At 39.4% G+C, this 17571-nt stretch overlaps 1 protein-coding gene across 6 annotated transcripts in view; it reads left to right on the top strand.

The window, feature by feature from the left end:
- The window catches only part of PTPRM (protein tyrosine phosphatase receptor type M), a 749315-nt gene that overhangs the window by 265945 nt on the left and 465799 nt on the right, over positions 1 to 17571 (top strand). For all 6 annotated transcript variants that reach the window (XM_054985128.1, XM_054985127.1, XM_054985126.1 and 3 more), the window contains exons 4-5: positions 441 to 519; positions 3500 to 3615. In XM_054985128.1, the coding sequence (XP_054841103.1) occupies positions 441 to 519; positions 3500 to 3615 (195 nt within the window). The remainder of the gene's footprint in view (positions 1 to 440; positions 520 to 3499; positions 3616 to 17571) is intronic.

Genomic DNA, 17571 nt, shown 5'->3' with positions numbered 1-17571 from the left:
GGTTTACTGGGATGTTTTCTGAAAGAATGCAGTCGAAGTATATTAGCCACTACCTGGATGAAGTGTGAATTTTTGAAGATCCTGCCTTAGGTGTTAGTTTAAACAAACAAAAAAAATGCATTATTATATACTACTGTTTCAAGAGCATGACTACTTATTCCCATACGGATTAGGAAGTATTTTACAGGGGGAAATATTTAAATACTTTAAATGTTAAGGATTTTAATATTTAATAATTTGGTCTTAGGCACTCAGGTTTTAAGGTTTTAAATATTTAAGACTCTGTACCCTAAAATTTTAGTGAATAGATTTGTAAATAATATGACTTACCATGACTGGGTTGTATGCTATTATTGTGTGGTCTATGACCGTAATAAAGATTGACTGACTACTTATTCTCTTAAAATTATGATGTAACTGATTTTTAAAAAATATTTCAGGTAATTTTTGAAGTGGTCACTTCAGGTCACCAAGGATACCTGGCTATTGATGATGTGAAAGTTTTAGGACATCCATGCAGTAAGTAGCATAATGTTACCTTTTCAAATTATTTTGGAACCATATTGAAATACATATTTTCCATTGTGGCCTATATGAAATTCCATAGCACCTAGATAAAGTGCCTTTTGAAATCTACAACGGTCTTGGGAATGGCATTTTTTATGGGCATTTTGAGGCTGTGTAGGTCAAGTGTGATATGGGAAGGAAAGTAGAAACATTGAAGTAAATGGCTAATGCTGCTGTGAGCAAGGAAGAGGGAGGAGTGGGGTTGGAGAATTGGCTCTTCCACTTTGAAGAGAAAGGTGAGAGAAGAGACAAATCAGTTTGCTGCTGGGTTTCCCTGCCATATCAGCTTCTCTGTGACATCAGCTCAGGAACTTTTAAAGCCAAAAGATGCTGGAAACCACGATGAGATTAGAGAAGTAGTTTATTAATGAGAATGCTCATAAAAAGTAATAACTACTGAGGAATTATACAGTTTTAAGGTTGACAATGAAAAAATTGAAATTGTTAAAGATCAACCAAAAGGGAGACTGTACTCCAGAACTCAGAAGAAGATTGAGACTTGGATGAGCACCCATGAAGGAACTGGAAAAGATACTTAAGGATAAGGATATGTTACTGGGGACCAAGATTAAGATAACCCACACTATGATATTCGTCATTATATGTATGAATGTGAGGCACTAAAGAAAGCTGACAGGAAGAAAGTTGATTCATTTGAAATGTGGTGCCAAAGGAGAGTTTTATGGATACCACGGACAGCAAAAAAACCAAATAAACGTGTTCTAGATCAAATCAAGCCTGAACTCTCCCTAGAAGCTAAAATGATGAGTCTGAGGCTATCATACTTTGGTCACATCATGAGAAGACAAGACTCACTGGAGAAGACAATAATGCTAAGAAAGGTGGAAGGCCCAAAATGAGATGTCTTGACTCAATAAAGGAGGCTATGTCCTCCAGTTTGCAAGATCTGAGCTGGGCTGTTAATAAGAGGTCTTTCATTCATAGGATCGCCATAAGTTGGAAGTGACTTGACAGCACATAACACCCACCCACACCTTAGAAAGGAATTTAACTGATTCATTGGGTTATGGTACTGAATAAACCATTAAAAGCATAGACCCATAGCCTACTGTGCCTATTGACATATCTTTCTGTCTTGCATGGAGAGTGATCACAGTATATTGAAATGAGAAGGGATTTTTATGTCTTTATTTTTATTGCAGAAACAAATGATATATTGCTACCTCATATATTGCAGCTTTCAATGGTCAGATACCAAATTCTTGCTATAGAGGACTTGGATTTTTTAACAGATGGTTTGTATGACCAGATGAAGTTGCCTTCTGTTTGAATTGTATCATTGAGCCATCTAGCATAGTATTAGCTAACCTGACCAGCTACCCTGCTTTTCCAAGAAAGGGTTATACTCAACACTGCTAACATTATACCTTTTTTTAAAAAAAACTGAAGTTCCTAGAAATTGTACCTGGGACTTCATGCATGCAAAAAGTCTTCTACCACTACACTATGTACCCAGTAGCCCTTGACAAACCGGAAAAGTGTAACTGTTTGGTCTATCTTTGTACAAGAATATCAAATATTAGATGTCTGATGTAGTGGTTCCCTGTGTGCATTGCAGCAATGATGTGTTAACTAACCTGCTCACTCAGCAGTTCACAGTTCATTGCCAAGAAAGGGGAAAATGCATGCATAAAATTGTTAAATAAACTGATGTGAGTGGGAAAACCTGCACAGAGTTCCATACATACATCAGAGGGCCCATGGAGCCCTGGGTAAGGTCCTAAGTGCACCCTGCCCCTTAACTATATTTATTCATTTACCTGTCTCCCAGTTGGAGACCCAAAGTGGTTTATATCATTCTCTTCTCATTCCATTTTATCCTCACAACAATCCAAGAGCTGTAGCACAGTGGTTAAATGGTTCGGCTGTGAATCAGCACTCTACGGGTTTGAATCCCTCTACTGCCATGAGCTCAGTAGGTGGCCTTGGGTAAGCTACTGCTCTCAGCCCCAACTCCCCAGCTGTATTGTGGGGATAATAATAACACTAACTTGTTCACTGCTCTCGGTGAGGCACTAATCTGTCTAGAAGAGTGGTATATAAATGCTGCTGTTGTTATTATTATTATTGTTATTATTATTTTGAAAGTGTATGACTGGTCCAAGGTCACCCAGCAAGCTTCCACTGCAGAGCTGGGATGCATGTATTTTTATAGCGGCAATGAAAGGGTAACATAAAGTCTTGTTTACCGGAGCCTACTAGAGTGCCTGATTTGAGTTCTAAATGGAATGTTTGATATCTACAATGCTCCATATTGAAGGTATCAGACTCTTTAAAAGGCTTCTGCAATAGAGCTGGCTGAAAGCATTGTAGATCACACTGATATTCAGGTATTCTATTAGCGAAGAGAAAATGAATGGCAGGATGGAATAGTTGTTGAATCCATTTTAAATTCAATTTCCTTCACTCTTACTGTTAAAAAAATGTAAGATTTATAGGTGGAAATGTTATGCTAGAACTGTAGCTTATTATGCAGTCCTAAAAAACATAAAATACCTGACTATTTTTGTCTTGACAATTTTCTGCTCTTGTCTAGTAGCTAATATAAATATCTGCTGTGGTTTTATTCAAAACATCAATTAGATTTCAATATAATCTTTATAAACATAGAAACGGTTTTATAAGAGGATTAGTAACTGAGATCATTTGCTCAATAGGAACAATATGTTAGCACCTTTTTTCTTTTGTTATGTCCTAGATTCTTGTAAAAAAGGAACAATAGTCATGTAAAGCAACCTCTAATGCTAGGCACAATTGGAGTAAAATATTTTAAATTACAGGGTTTTTTTTTGCTCCAGTATGATTAGAAAATGTTTAAAACTCCAATTATTTTAAAAACAAGTAAGTCAGTTAGAAAGGCAAATTATAAATAACATTCTTCTCTATCTTTCCCCTCTTTTATTTCCAACAGCCAGCACACCTCACTTCCTGCGTATCAAGAGTGTTGAAGTCAATGCTGGGCAGTTTGCTACTTTCCAGTGCACTGCCAATGGCAGGACAATTCAAGGCAATAGACTGTGGTTGCAGGTGATCCTTTTCTTTCTTTTCTACAATACTCTTAAACATGATATGATTAATAAGCTTGGGATCCAAAGGAGGACCACTGCACATGTGAGATAACTGTAGAGGCAATGAGAACTGCTGTTGTGAAACAAGCAAAATTTCTATGATTTACTTTCATGCATTCATGTTCATTGAGTATATAATACTAAAGACAATATCATTCATGCAAATTGTTCTAATTCTTTTGAGTGTTGCTGTTCAATCAGTAATATGATTGAGATGTACAGTACTAAGTTATGACAGCTTGCATCTTCACAGTGGGAAAAGCACAGTGGTGATGTGTTATTTAACCATGACTTCTAACTGTCTGAAGTTTCTTTGTTTATATAGTGCCATCAGTGTACGTTGTACCAAGTACAAGAAAAGAGATATCTGCCTCATATATCTTTCAGTCTAATATTTGAGACAAGGAAGACAATAAAATGTGGGGCGGGGGGGAGGTGGTGGCAGGGCTAAACAGGAGAAGAAAGAATGTGTGTTTATTCTAACTGCACATTCTGTAAAGGATCAGGACTAAAAGGTGTCAAAGGTTTCATTGAGGAGTGATTTAAAGGAACTGTGTGAGGTAGCATCACACAAGTATTTTAAGAGAGAGTTCCACACATAAGAGACCCTGAGTGAGAAAAGGGAATTTGCTTGAGGGGAAAACTGAGGGTGGTGAAAATAGTGGAGCAAAGATTGTGGGCAAGAATGTGTCAGAATGTCAGAGCAGAGAGATAAGTGGGGGCTAGGCCATGGAGGTCTTTGAAAGTAAAGAGGTGGTTTGGTGAATCACATGGTGGAAAGGAAGTCTGTGTACTGATGTAAAGAGAGGTGCCTCCATAGTCACAGTGACTGGAGAGAGGAATTTTAGAGACAGAACTTTGAACAGGGGTTCAAAGTGCAGAGACAAGAGAGGAGGCATTTGCAGTAGTCAAGGTAAGAGATGATCAGGGTGTGAACCATGTTTTTACCAGAATGGTAGAGGAGGGCCATTCTTCTGTAGTGTTGTAAAAGGAGAATATACATGATTTAATAACAGACTGAATATGAGGAGCAAATGACAGAGAAAAGTTAAAGACTGAGTCAGTAGATATGGAGATTATGTGAGGAGAGGGAAAGTTCAGAGGCATATGAGAAATTGTCAGTTCTAGGGACAGCAGTCCATAGCAGATAGACTCCCAAACCCCTTACTGCAAGCACTCCAGTGCATTGGTTGAAAGGATTTTTATTCAGAGATCCATTAAGTTCATGGGTACATCTATAGATGGAAAAGTTGGCAGGAATGATTATACTGGTAAAGGCACTATTGATATAGGGAGTACTATTCCCTTCTCCCTTGGAGCAGTTTGCATTTAGGTGCGAAAACCTAAGAAGTTGCATGAGAACACAATAGCTTAGTCTGGATAGAAACGGCAGAAGATCAAAGAAACGGCAAAAGAAATCAAAATCTCTCTCCCTCTCCTGGGAAACGGTTACATTTCTGGTTCCAGCTACAAGGCCAGTGCCGTATATTTTCAGAGATAACAGGCTGGTTACTTTCCCTGTGAAATCAGCATTAGTACTTTTGTTTTCAGGCAAGCTAAGAATGGCATGCATGACTATGTGGCTACATTACAAAGCACAACTATGGGAGCATGGTATGAAATCATACAGTAGATCGATACAGTGAACACATCAGATCAGTTACATCAGATCGGAGAATACATCAGTGGCATGGGTGTGTGTACACATGACAGAAATTAAAGACAGTAATTTTCAAGAGGGGATATTAAATAGACAACTAGAGATGTGGGACTGGGAAGAAGGAAAACTAGAGAGAGACAGGCAGAGAGAGAGAGAGAGAGAGAGAGAGAGAGAGAGAGAGAGCGCTAGTCGTGGTGTATTAATAGCAGTTTGAAAGCCATAGGATTTTGTGAGGTCACCCGGAGATTGTGTGTAGAGAGTAAATAGAAGAGGTCCAAGGACAGATACCAAGAAGACTCTAGCTGAGAGAAGAAGGGAGCACTTCAAGGGCAGAGTTGTTGCTGCCTGATCTGCCCCTCCAGCTCCAGGAACTGTAAAGTAAGGTAACTTCTAGAAGGAGGAAAGGAAGAGAGTGCCCCCTGCTCTGCCTTATGAACTAATTAATGGCAAATAGTAATTGTGAAAATTGCTTATTTTGCAGCTCTGTGAAATTTGATTGTTGTGTGTTTTGTATATTGTAACCTGCCTTGGGTCTGTATTGTATGGAGAAAAACAGGTCAAAAGTGTCCTAAATAAATAAAGGGAAATCTTAGCCCTATGAAACATAGAAAGAGCAATTAGGTAGGATGAGAACAGTCACAGAAACCCAGTGCATAAAGGGAGTCAAGGAGAATTGATTTCACAGTGGTATCAAAGGGAACAGAAAGGTTCAGGAACTTGAGAATAGAGTACAGACCTGTAGATTTGGCTGTGAGGAGATTATCAGTGATTTCAATGGAGGGCAGAAGGGGGTCAAGAGTAACAGTGGGAATAGGCAGCATGTTCACAGTATTGGAAAGCAAAGAGAAAAAGGGGAAATTGGGTAGTAGTGAGGAGGGGGAGCACTAAGGGTATCAAAGATGGACAAGAAGTGCTTCATTGCTGTTAATCAGGGATGTGTAGTAGTGTTGCTTAAGCAGGTAGATTTCAGGCATGGAAAGGATATATTCATATGGGAGGAAAATGAGTCAATTATTTTTTCTTCTCCAGAGGCATTTCACTGCTTCAGAGAGTAAATGGAGGCATTAAATGGAAGGAGTGTGCTAGGTTGGGGGGTGAGAAGAGTGAATGATTTGTAGGGAGAGTCAGGAAAGTGTTGAAAATTAAAAACATGACTGAGTTGAATGCAGAAGCTGTTGAGATAAAGCATTGAACAAAATAGAGGGACAGTGCTTCTGATAAAGCCAGTGTATTGATCAAGAGAAGATGGACTCTTCAGTGCTGAAAGAGATGCAGTGGTCAGGCATCCACAGAACAGTTCTTGGTGAAGACAAGAGAGTGCCCAATGTAATGTATAGGGAGGAGGAAAAGAGTCAGAACATGAAATTTCCAAGGAGGCAGGCTGGGAGTGTTGTCAGAGAGGAAGGAAGTGAACTAGGTATCTGAAAAAAGATCTGAAAAAAGGCTGAAAGGAAGTCACCAAGGTAATAGAGAACTGAAACACAAGTTGCAGAAATCAGTAGACTTGCACTTCAATAGGCATCATAGAAATGGAGGTGGCTTGGTTAGGACTTGCCTTGCAGGAAAGGTGGACAAGAAGGTCTTATTCCCTGTGCTTTTTTCTGTGTGCAAATTAAAGCCTCACTGCTAGTATGAAGTTTGGAGAACATCAACATAAACAGTGCAAGGCTAGCATGGTGTTGACTTTGTAAAGTATTTCTCTCATCGCTCTTTTGCAAAAAAAACAGACAAAAAACCCCTTGTATGCTACTGCAGCAGTTGCTAGGATGCAAAAGGGCTGTTATACTGATCCTACTGTATTTGTGACTCAAGAAGGTCTGCAAGATGGTGTGTTGCTAGGCTGTGACACAGTGACATATGGGATAAAGGAAATGAAGCAAAATACTTCAAATCTAACACAGATAAGAATAGTATTCATCAAGACTTGCAGCATTATCCATCTGAGATTAGATATCAATAAAGTATTTATAAAAGCCTTAAATCTTTCTCTCTCATTTGTACTAAGTAAAGCCCACATAAATCATGAGAAGGGGTTTCTCATGTAGCATTCCTTTTGCTGCTCAGGGGTTCATCCACTATTGGTGTGAAGTACCTAATAATGTATTCTTTAAAGTTGTACGAAGAAGATATGTGATGAATGTGCAATGTTTGACATCCTTTATTCCTGTATAGTACAGTTCAGAGAGTATCACATTATAATGCAGAACTCCTACCCTGCACTCATCTGACTCTGGGTATTAAAGACATATCAGTGAAAAATCCTTTAAAAACAGTGTAAGAATTTTTTCCTAGCAAAGAGGAACTTTGCAACCTAAATTGTCCTCAGGTCTTGAAATAGATTTTTCCACCTGTATTTTTAAGTTGTATTTAGATAAGTGCACCTGTTCCTTAAGGCTGATTTGTAGGATATGTATATAAACCATAGTGATTAGTTTATGCTTAAAGGACCCGAAGGGTAGTCTGTTCTTCAGGTTTGAAAGTCATTCACCCAGAGGAGTACAGCCCTAAAACTGTGGGTGATAATCTGGGTTTTCCTGCATCAAGAAAAATTATTAACACAAAAGATAGAATGAAATTTTGAATAAGCAGACTGGTTTATTGAATTTTCGGACAATTGTAGCCACTTAGTCATTGCTTTGCATGATAGAAGAAAGAATAATCTGAGTATGGTGAGATACCTACTCCATGTAATGACTGCAATCTGCTCCTGAGCCTGGCTCTTTTTCAGGTGAACAATGAATCATGAGATTTGATTATTCATATATCAGGTAATATAAAGACAAATTTATGAGCCAATTTCACCTTAAGTTAAAGTCAAATGAAGAAAACCAGTCCTGTAATGCAGTCTTATGCAAAATCCTTTTTCTTCTCTTGTTGTCACCAGTTTTTTGTTGAAAAGGTCATTGGCTAGATTGTATGCCATGTGAATTAAACGTTCTCATTAGCTGAAGTTTCAGTGTAAGCTACAAAAATAAATTCAGTGACTTTGGAGAAACGGTGTTTACATTTAACAGATCTGTCCCATCTGCTTATATTTTCATTGAATCTGCGGACAGCACAAGTTTTTGCCATTTTAAGATTAGTTTAATTTGGAATTGCAAAGCTAAACAAATATGTTTCTAATGCACAAACTCTTAAAAATGCAATATGCCATAATGCCATTCTTTTAGGAGCCACCCCCCAATTGATAATGTACATAATTTTGTTGCATTGCTTAGATCATGAAAGTTTTCACTTTTACCACAGTGGCCAACAAATAACTTTCTCTGTAATTGATCATTATTGTTTGCTTCATGGAATCTAAAAAGTTTGATCTTTCACAAAAAATCATTTGTAGTGTCCTTGGAGAATTACATCTCTTTCTCTTTTCCCTTCCATATTTTTTTCTGATGTTTATACTACAATCCTATGCAGAGTTACTCTAGTTTAAGCCCAGTTTCAGCAGATTTAGACTGGATTAACTCTATATTGGATTGCAGTTAGTGAGTTTACGCTGAATTTGACCACTCTCAGGGCTATGTGCCTGGGCTTTAAATTTAGGTGGCTCCAAAAAGAAATAAGCCACAAGTTGGTTATGGAGCTACAAAATGGAAGCAAGGAAGAAATGCTTAGGCAGACAGGCAAACCATGGAAAGACGATCCAATGATTCTTGTCAGTGGAGGTATAAAATGTAATAAGCACCAATTTTAAATAGTGTGGAATATATGAAACGATGAGGAAATATGTGGAGGATGACTTCTCTTCAGCTGAATAACCACAACCTGGTTTGTCCTTAGGAATTTAATTAGCTCCCAGCACTTTGCTTTTAAGCAGCTAGGCACTGGCCATCCCTGCTTTGGTGCCTGACACAAACAACATAGATTTCTCTGTAGTTTTACTATCTCTAGAGTGACTTTAAGAAAACCTCAATTTTTAAAAGACTAGACAAGAAATTTAGGACACCCATGCTTCCTTCTTAGTTAGATAACCCTTATATAGTATGGTCTTCTTGTTCATTAACTCAGACGAAGGAAACAATTCTTTGCTTCTGTGTCAAGTTCTACTCTGTGAATTTACTTCTGTAAACAGAACAGTACTCCAACTGAAGTGGGCACTAATTTTTTCCACACTATTTAAAATTGGTGCTTATTACATTTTATACCTCCACTGACAAGAATCAGATTGTCTTTCCATGGTTTGCCTGTCTGCCTAAGCTTTTCTTCCTTGCTTCCATTTTGTAGCTCCATAACAAACTTGTGGCTTATTTCTTTTTGGAGCCACCTACTTTAACAACTGCTAGTCTTTATTTAGTGAATGTGATTCTGAGAGGTGAAAAGTCTCCACTTAGCAAAAGGGAGAAAAAGAGCAAATCAGTTTGAATAGAATGTGGCTATCAGTAAACACTATTAAACTGCCTGCAGCATTCATGTTTGGAGGAAAATAAGATAAAATGTCAGAATACAGAAGCTTTTGTTAGTGCAGAGCTTTTAGTAGCATAAAGTGAGAGAAATGATTAAAAGAAACTTGCTTTCTCCATAGCAGTAAAATATAAATGAATGATGCCACCAAAGTTCATAATTTCTTGGCTCAAAATATGAACCTTAACTGCTCATAAGGTTTGCTTCTTAATACAGGGGAAGATGTTACAGCCTTCTCCAGCTTGAAATTTAATTAAAACCACAGAAGAACTCCTGCTTCCCATCTAGAGATGGGCATGAACCAAAATACGAACCAAAGTTCATGACGAACCAGACCAGTTCGTGGTTCGTGAACCAGCGGTTCATCAGAGCCCATTTCTGACGATCCACCATGAACTTTAGGCTGGTTGGTTTTGTTTGTTTTTTGGTTAGACAGCCTGGTGCCGATCAATCAGTTTCCTAGGCAAAGGGGATGGACTTCCTGCAGACCTTCTGCTGACCTGGAAGTGGCCTTCTGCTGGCCCGGAAGTGACAATTTGCTGACCTGGATGTGCCGTTTTCACGAACCAAATGAACTGGTTCGTGAACCGGGGCAGGTTCATGAAAGTTCATGGTTTGTGAAATGAGACCAATCATGAACTGCACGGTTCATTTTTTTCCAGTTCGTGCCCATCTGTATTCCCATCTCAGTCTCTCGTTATTCTAGTTAGATGTCTAGCTCTCACTTCTCTCCCCCCATCAGCAGTATTCTCTCCTCCCTTTCCTTCCCCCAGTTACTGGTAAACTGCATGAGAATCAAATTAGACAAACGGGAGGTCACAGAACTTCCAATGCCTTTTAAAGCTGCATTTCAGGTGCTTGGGGAGAGAAAGCAGAGCAATTAATCTTTCCTCTTCTGCCCAGCTCGGCCAGTGGAAACAATCCCCCTGCTCCTATTAACATATGTTAATAATATGTTAAAGGTTTAGCAAGAATGCAAGTATGTAAATTGACTGACAGTGCAGTCCTAAACATCTTTCTAAGTCCATTAATTAGATTTAGAAGAGTTTAATTCTTTTTTTTGCAATATAATATATTTCTATTAATAATAGTAAGAGAGGGGATACAGAAAGAAAAAAGGGATTATATAACATAGTTATGTAGATCAGAGATATTTATGTATTACAGAATATATAAAACACAAAATATTACTCCCATCCCCTTCATTACATTTTAAGACACTTTCTGTAAAATACAATACTTATATTAAATTTGATAACTAATATATATTACTGATGAATCTTCTTAGTTATTTTTAATTTTTATCGACATGATCAAAAAAATCTTTGGAAGGATTGTAAATTAAATTATAAGAATATAATGAAGGGAAAAGACACTAAGATTTTTACCATGGTTAAAGTAATAACAAGTATAGCAAATAATAACGTATATAAATTAACGGGGGGTTGGAGTGTTGTTGGAAGTCAACGGAGAAACGGGGGAGGGTGGGGTTCTATATTTAGAAGGATATGATTTGGATAAGATGTATGTACTAAACAAAATATTATATTACCTCATCCAATAAACTTTATAACAACAAAAAAAGAAAACTTGAAAATTACAATACAAAACTATGAAGTCTAAGGTTCCAAAAATTCCAACAAATTTCAACAAAATACACACACCTATTATATACCTACCTACCTACCTACCTACAATCCCTACAATAACTGTTTACATATACAAATTTCTTTCCTTTTATTTAATCTATAACCTTTAACCTTCATTAACACAGGCACCTGGAAAAATCTTTAAAGCTTTTAAAACGCTCCTTTAGGGGCCCCTTCTCCTGAGTCATATAGGATCCCATTTTCCTGCCAAAAATGGGCATGTGATAAAGGAGGAGTGACCCGACCCCTCTTCACCCCAGTTCTCCTGAGCTTCCACAAGCTGCAACTGGATCTACCATTGAGTTCACAGTGGGGCAGGAGGGAGAAAATGTGCCTGCACAGAAAAACTCGATGAACAGGAGTTACAGGTATGTGCAACCCTGTTTTCATCAGGTTTCATTCAGGCAGCACAAGGAGTGTTGTCAGTGCAAGAGGATCTTGTGTTGGTAGTACCTTGTGCAGAAAGAAAGCACTGCCCTTAGCTGTCAGCAGTGGTAGGCTGTTAATCATAATTGCTTTGCTTACAAGTGGAACGTTGTAGAACTTCCTTTCATAGCCGAATGGCTTAACAGAATATAGTTTACAGCTAAGATGAATGGCTTTGTGGACTTTAGTCAGAACCTTTCAAAAAAGAAAACTTTTATCTAAAGCAGAGTCAGTCCATAAAATGATGATTGAGCCAAAATAACCTTAATATCTGTTTTAGAATGTTTATTGATAGGAATATCTATGTTATGAAGAATGATTGAAGTTTTTTTAGAAAATACTGATTAAATATTAGTTATAATAATATGTTAATACATGTCTCCTGTTCTTCCAGTTATTTTAATGCTGCTTTGGTAGCCATACAAGAAATCTTCAGTATTTAAAACCTTTCTTTAAGATCAGTGGAAAATAGTGACAGTGTACAAACAAGCCTCTGTAATGAAATCTAAGACCTCTTTAGATCCAGTCCTGCACATAGGGTCAGAGGCTCATTTTAGAGTCTTTTTATTTGGAAAAGGTTGAAGAAAATATAAGCAATTTTTCTTGCTTACTGAAGAAATTGCTAACTGTAGGCACTAGGCTCTTTGGGACTGATACTTTGCACCTGTGGCTTTAAAACAGAAACATGATACAGCCTTAATAATGTAACTGAAGCCCATGGAATTGCTATGAGTAAATACTGCATGGAAAGAAAGAGTATGTTAGATTTGAAAGTTTGTTTAAATATAGGATGCTATAGTGTGTGTGTGTTATGTGCCGTCAAGTCACCTTCAACCTATGACAACCCTATGAAGAAAAGACCTCCAAAATATCCTATCATTAAGTGAGTCAAGCCATCTCGTTTTAGGTCTTCCTCTTTTCCTACTGCCTTCCACTTTTCCTAGCATTATTGACTTTGATTAAAAATATACATAATAAAACTACATCTTAAAAACCATTACAATTAAACAAAAACACATCATTAAAATAATTAAAACCAAGCTAAAATGCATATACAAAATATAGAAACAATTAAAGCAAAGGACAGGAAGGAGGGATCCATGAGAGAATGCCAGATGAAAAAACGAAGTCTTGGCATGCAAGATGGCAAAAGAAGAGTTTAGGTGAACCTCTCTATGGAGAGACTTCCACAGTTTTGGTGCCAAGACCAAGAAGGCTCTCTCCTAGCTTGCTACCTGCCTCATTTCAGAAGGTAGGGGAACCTGAAACAGGTCCTCAGAAGAGTACTGTAGTAGCCTGCTAGCTTTAGAAGAGAGTACGCATCCTTCAGGTATGCTGGTTCCTAAGGCTGTTTCCAGATTTTGAGGGAGCCTGCGCAGAGCATTCCCAGGCACCCTTCCTATTCATCACAAACAACATTCTTCCTACCCACCTAATTATATGCCTCATAGCTTCCTATGCATCTTCTGCTTACAAGCTCTTTTGCTATGCATGCTGATAACTGCCCATGGCCTCTTTCGCCAATGGTGCCAGGTAGACGTGGGCACGGACCAGGAAAAAACCACGGGCCATTGGGCCATGGGCCATCACATTTCATGGACCATGGACCACAAACTTTTCACAGATCCTCCCCAGTTTGCAGACCAGTTGGTCGGTACGTGGTCCATCACTTTCAGGGGTCTGTCAGCTGAAGACAGCCCCACAGGGGAGCCCTTGTTTCCATGCTGCTTGCAAGCAAAGGGCATGGAAATGGGCACTTTAAACTCCATGCCTTGCTTCAGCTGGAACACGTGGAAGTCCCTGCCGGTCAGATCCTCATATTCACAGTATTCAGCAAGGTGACGGAACTCTGCAATGTATTTTGCTATAGTTTCACTGGCTCGCTGATCATGCCTAAAAAAATAGATGGGCAAAAACATGTCTTCAACAGTTCTATCAGTTCATCATAAGTTTTAGTACTTGGTGCAGCAGGTGCCGTTAGAGAACTGACAATAGTGAAAGTTTTTGCTCCACAGACAGCCCGTAAAATTGCACTCTTTTGTTCTGTCCCTTCAATTTATTAGCTTGTAGATAGTCATTCTGCATAACAGTCCCAAGAAGCTGGTTGACTTACATCACATTCTTCTATATGGCCCAGGGCAGCCATTTCTATATTAAGTCACCAACAATATGAAAAGGAGAAGAATAAACTAGTTTGATAACTTAGAGCCGAAACAGACATGATGAGATACCTAGGTTCAACTCGTGTTTGCTTACCTCAAGGTTTGTCGGGAAGTGTAGGTGTTCTTGCAGCTTAAAGTTTAGCATTTACAGAGCAGCAGGGAGGGAAGTGCAGGCGTGGGGCGCCTTTCCTCCCACTCTCGAGGTGCATCACGGCATTTTCCCTTCCCCGCTTACATGGAGTATTGCTTCATCTCCGCCCCCTCACCCGGCCTGGCCCCTGCAGAGTGACTCCTGGCTGCACCAGGAGAGCCAGGAGGAAAGGTGCCCAGAGCATCTCCCCCCCTTGCTCGCTTGGCCCTGCCCAAAGCCACATGACCCAGAGCTGCATAGTCCAGAGTGCTCTGCCTTTACCCCCGATCGCACGGACTGTCGCTCCACCCACCCCTTGCCCAGCCCCCGCAGAGGACGGCAAGCTATGCAGCTCCGAGCCACGTGGCTTCAGGTGGGGGCCAGGCGAGCGGGGGGGGAGATGCAGCAATGATCTAGGCGCCTTTCCTCCAGCTCTCCCCGTGCAGCCTGGCGTCACTCTGCGGGGGCTGGGCGAGGGCATTGCTGCATCTTCCCCCTCGCTCGCCTGGCCCCCACCTGAAGCTGCGCGGCTTGGAGCTGCATAAACTTTAACCTGCAAGGATGCCTACACTTCCCGACAAACCTTGAGGTAAGAGAACACGAGTTGAACCTAGGTATCTCATCACGTCTGTTTCAGCTCTTATTCTCACAGCTTCTGCATGTTTTACTAGCAGGGGGATCCCATTCACCATATATTGTGCAGTGGAGAAAATAATGAAACGCCCTGTCTCCTTAAACTTGAAGGTTTCTTTATTAACAGTAACTGTAACTTGGGTTGGGGGGGAAAAGAATACTTAACAAATGGCAGTTCATGTCCACTAGGCCCTGGGTTGTCCTGGCCTCGTACTGAAGACTTCTTGGTAGGCCCTGGTGGCCTGCAGGCTTCTAGCAGGGAAAAGTGAAATGAGTCCCTCCTACATTCCTGCTTACACCAAGGCCTAGTGGGATAGCTTCTTAAAGAGGCAGTACACAATCAAGAGTGTGCATGTGTTCCAGTGATTATGCCCTATAATAATGTGGTAATGAGATGTAATTGTCAAGAATACAGATAGCTTAGGGTCTCTATAGACATGCAGATTTTTAAACCGTTCCCATACCCAATGGGTTTCTGCAGCCACACAACTGTTAAAAAGAAAATGGATGTTAAAAAATAAAGGAGAGCCCCAATGGCCTCAGAATGCCTCCATGGGTGCAGGGGGCTCATGCTTCCATGGGGAGAGGAGGGGCACCTACCTCCCTCCTCAAGCTGTTTCTTTGTGTCAAAATAGTACAGAGGGAGTACCCTCCCATTTTTTCTGCTCCACATGCACAGAGTACTCCATGTGGAGCAGGAAAAAAGGAAAACACCTCCCTCCCCTGCTATTGTGACACAGGCAAACAGCTTTGGGGGGGGGGAGCCCATCCTCTCCCCGCCCTGTGTAGGCATTCTGAGGCTGTTTGGGTTCTCCTTTTTTTAGCAGCTATTCTCCAAGTTGCTGTGTAGCTGCAGGTAAATTGAGACCCAACTCTTTAAAAACCTGCATGTCTAGCTTTACCCTTAAATAGTCCTTAACCAGCCATAGAAATAAAAGTCCCTTGCTGTTTATTCTTATTGCTCATTACTCCATCAGGAGGTTCATATGCATCTAGACATTTCATTGTATTTTGTATGTCCATTCATTATACCTATCCTCCTTCTCCTCCTCTTTTATATTTGGTTAACCTGGAAGATGATAATCCTGCTTCTGGTTCTGCCGAGAAACAAATTTGACTTTCAAAAAATACAAAAGGAAACAAAACTACCCTGTCAAAATCCACATAAATTATAAAAACATTGAAACTCGTTTAACTTTTTTTATTCTTCTTTTACTAGAAAGATTATTTTTTGTTAGAAGGGCTGCTGGACCTTGAGGGGGACTGTGTTTCACCTGTGCTGTAGTGCACTTCAAATTATTCTCTTCAGTATCCTAATGAACAAAGTATTTCATGAAAAGGCATTTCCTTGTCACCTTTCCCCAGGATTTTTCTCTTTAATGCTTTAAAGAGGTTTTTAAGACAATTTTATGGAAAGGTGGTGATCATATTCTTACCATTGTTAATGGACTTGGCACAGCAGAATAGTTTTTGAAAATAAATTCATAGGATCATGCAATGCATCTGCTGTTTGTGTATTGGTGAAGTTTCATTGGCTTAAACTGATTTTTTTTTATTTAGCAGATTTCAAAACAGAATATTTTGTTCACATTAAAAATATTTTATAAAACATGTTCTGTTTCCTGGAAGAAAGGAACAGCTTGCTGACAGAATTTTCCTTTGGAAAAGCAGAAGGCTTATCATAGTTTAGAACATCATACATTTATAATGGCTAAGGCCTTCTGCATACATTTCCTACCAGATTTCTTAGAATTGACTGTGTCCTGATTAGAATGGTAACCCAATCGCTTCATATGTCGGAATCTAAGCAGGGTTGGCTCTGGTCAGTATTTGGATGGGAAACCACCATGTAAGATTGTCAACCCCCCATTTGGGGCATTGGCCACTGAAAAAGAGAAAAGGTCAGAGGATGGCTGCAGCCCCCAGAGCATGCATCAAAAAGGCATGGACATGTTCCTTATGTCTTCTGCTGATGTCACTTCCAGTTTAAAATGGGAGCAATGGAGGTTCAGCAGTGCCAAATTTTACTGTGTTTTGTGGCTAAGCCACTGTCACTTCGGTTTTAAATTGGAAGTGACATAAGTGGAACTGCACATGTGAAGGAGGAGAAATGGCACCCCCCCCCTTTCCTGGTTTGAAGGTAAGGTTTGATGGCAACCCTACCAGCAAGGTAGACCGAGGTTGTCACACAGAGACCAACAATGGCGAACTACTTCTGAACTTACGTTGCTTAGAAAACCCTATGAGGTTACCATAAGTTGGTTGCAACTTGACAGCGCACAAAATAATAATAAAGATGATTATTATGATGATGAAGAGGAGGAGTAGAACCTCTTTACAGTAAGTCCAGTTTTTAATAGTGTTGTTATGGGGAGGGGAATTTCTTTTTCTGAAATTCACTTTTTAAAATACAGCTGTTTAGTCATTTATTTGATTTCTTTTTTCTCTTTTAAAAAAGATTTCTCTTTGATTTCTCTTTGAACAGAAACCAATGCACCCTTTTGTAATTTCAGTCATTGCAATTTTTATGTTTTTCACCACAAGGTGGTGTTCTATGAGGAAAATAGGAAAGTTTGGGAAGACATTGCCTGCCTTTGAGCATCTAAAGAACGAAACTGAAATTTTTGCAGAACCTCCCTTCCTGTCCCTCCTCTCTTTGAATTTCTCTTTGATATAAATGGAGCTGATTAAAAGCAGACTCCAGATTCCTAAAAAGAGAGAAAAAAGTGGATTGTTGGGTTTCAAGGAGCAATTGGGTAAAAAAGATTTAAGAGAATTTCTATTAACACTAATTATTAATATATACACGTCTCTTCTGCTGTAGCTGCTGAACATTTGTCAATTTGTTAGCAAGTCT

The sequence above is a fragment of the Eublepharis macularius genome, chromosome 7 (assembly GCF_028583425.1).
Source record: "Eublepharis macularius isolate TG4126 chromosome 7, MPM_Emac_v1.0, whole genome shotgun sequence".
NCBI lineage: Eukaryota > Metazoa > Chordata > Lepidosauria > Squamata > Eublepharidae > Eublepharis > Eublepharis macularius.
Note: the sequence above shows the minus strand (reverse complement) of the source record. Positions and strands in the feature narration are given on the sequence as shown.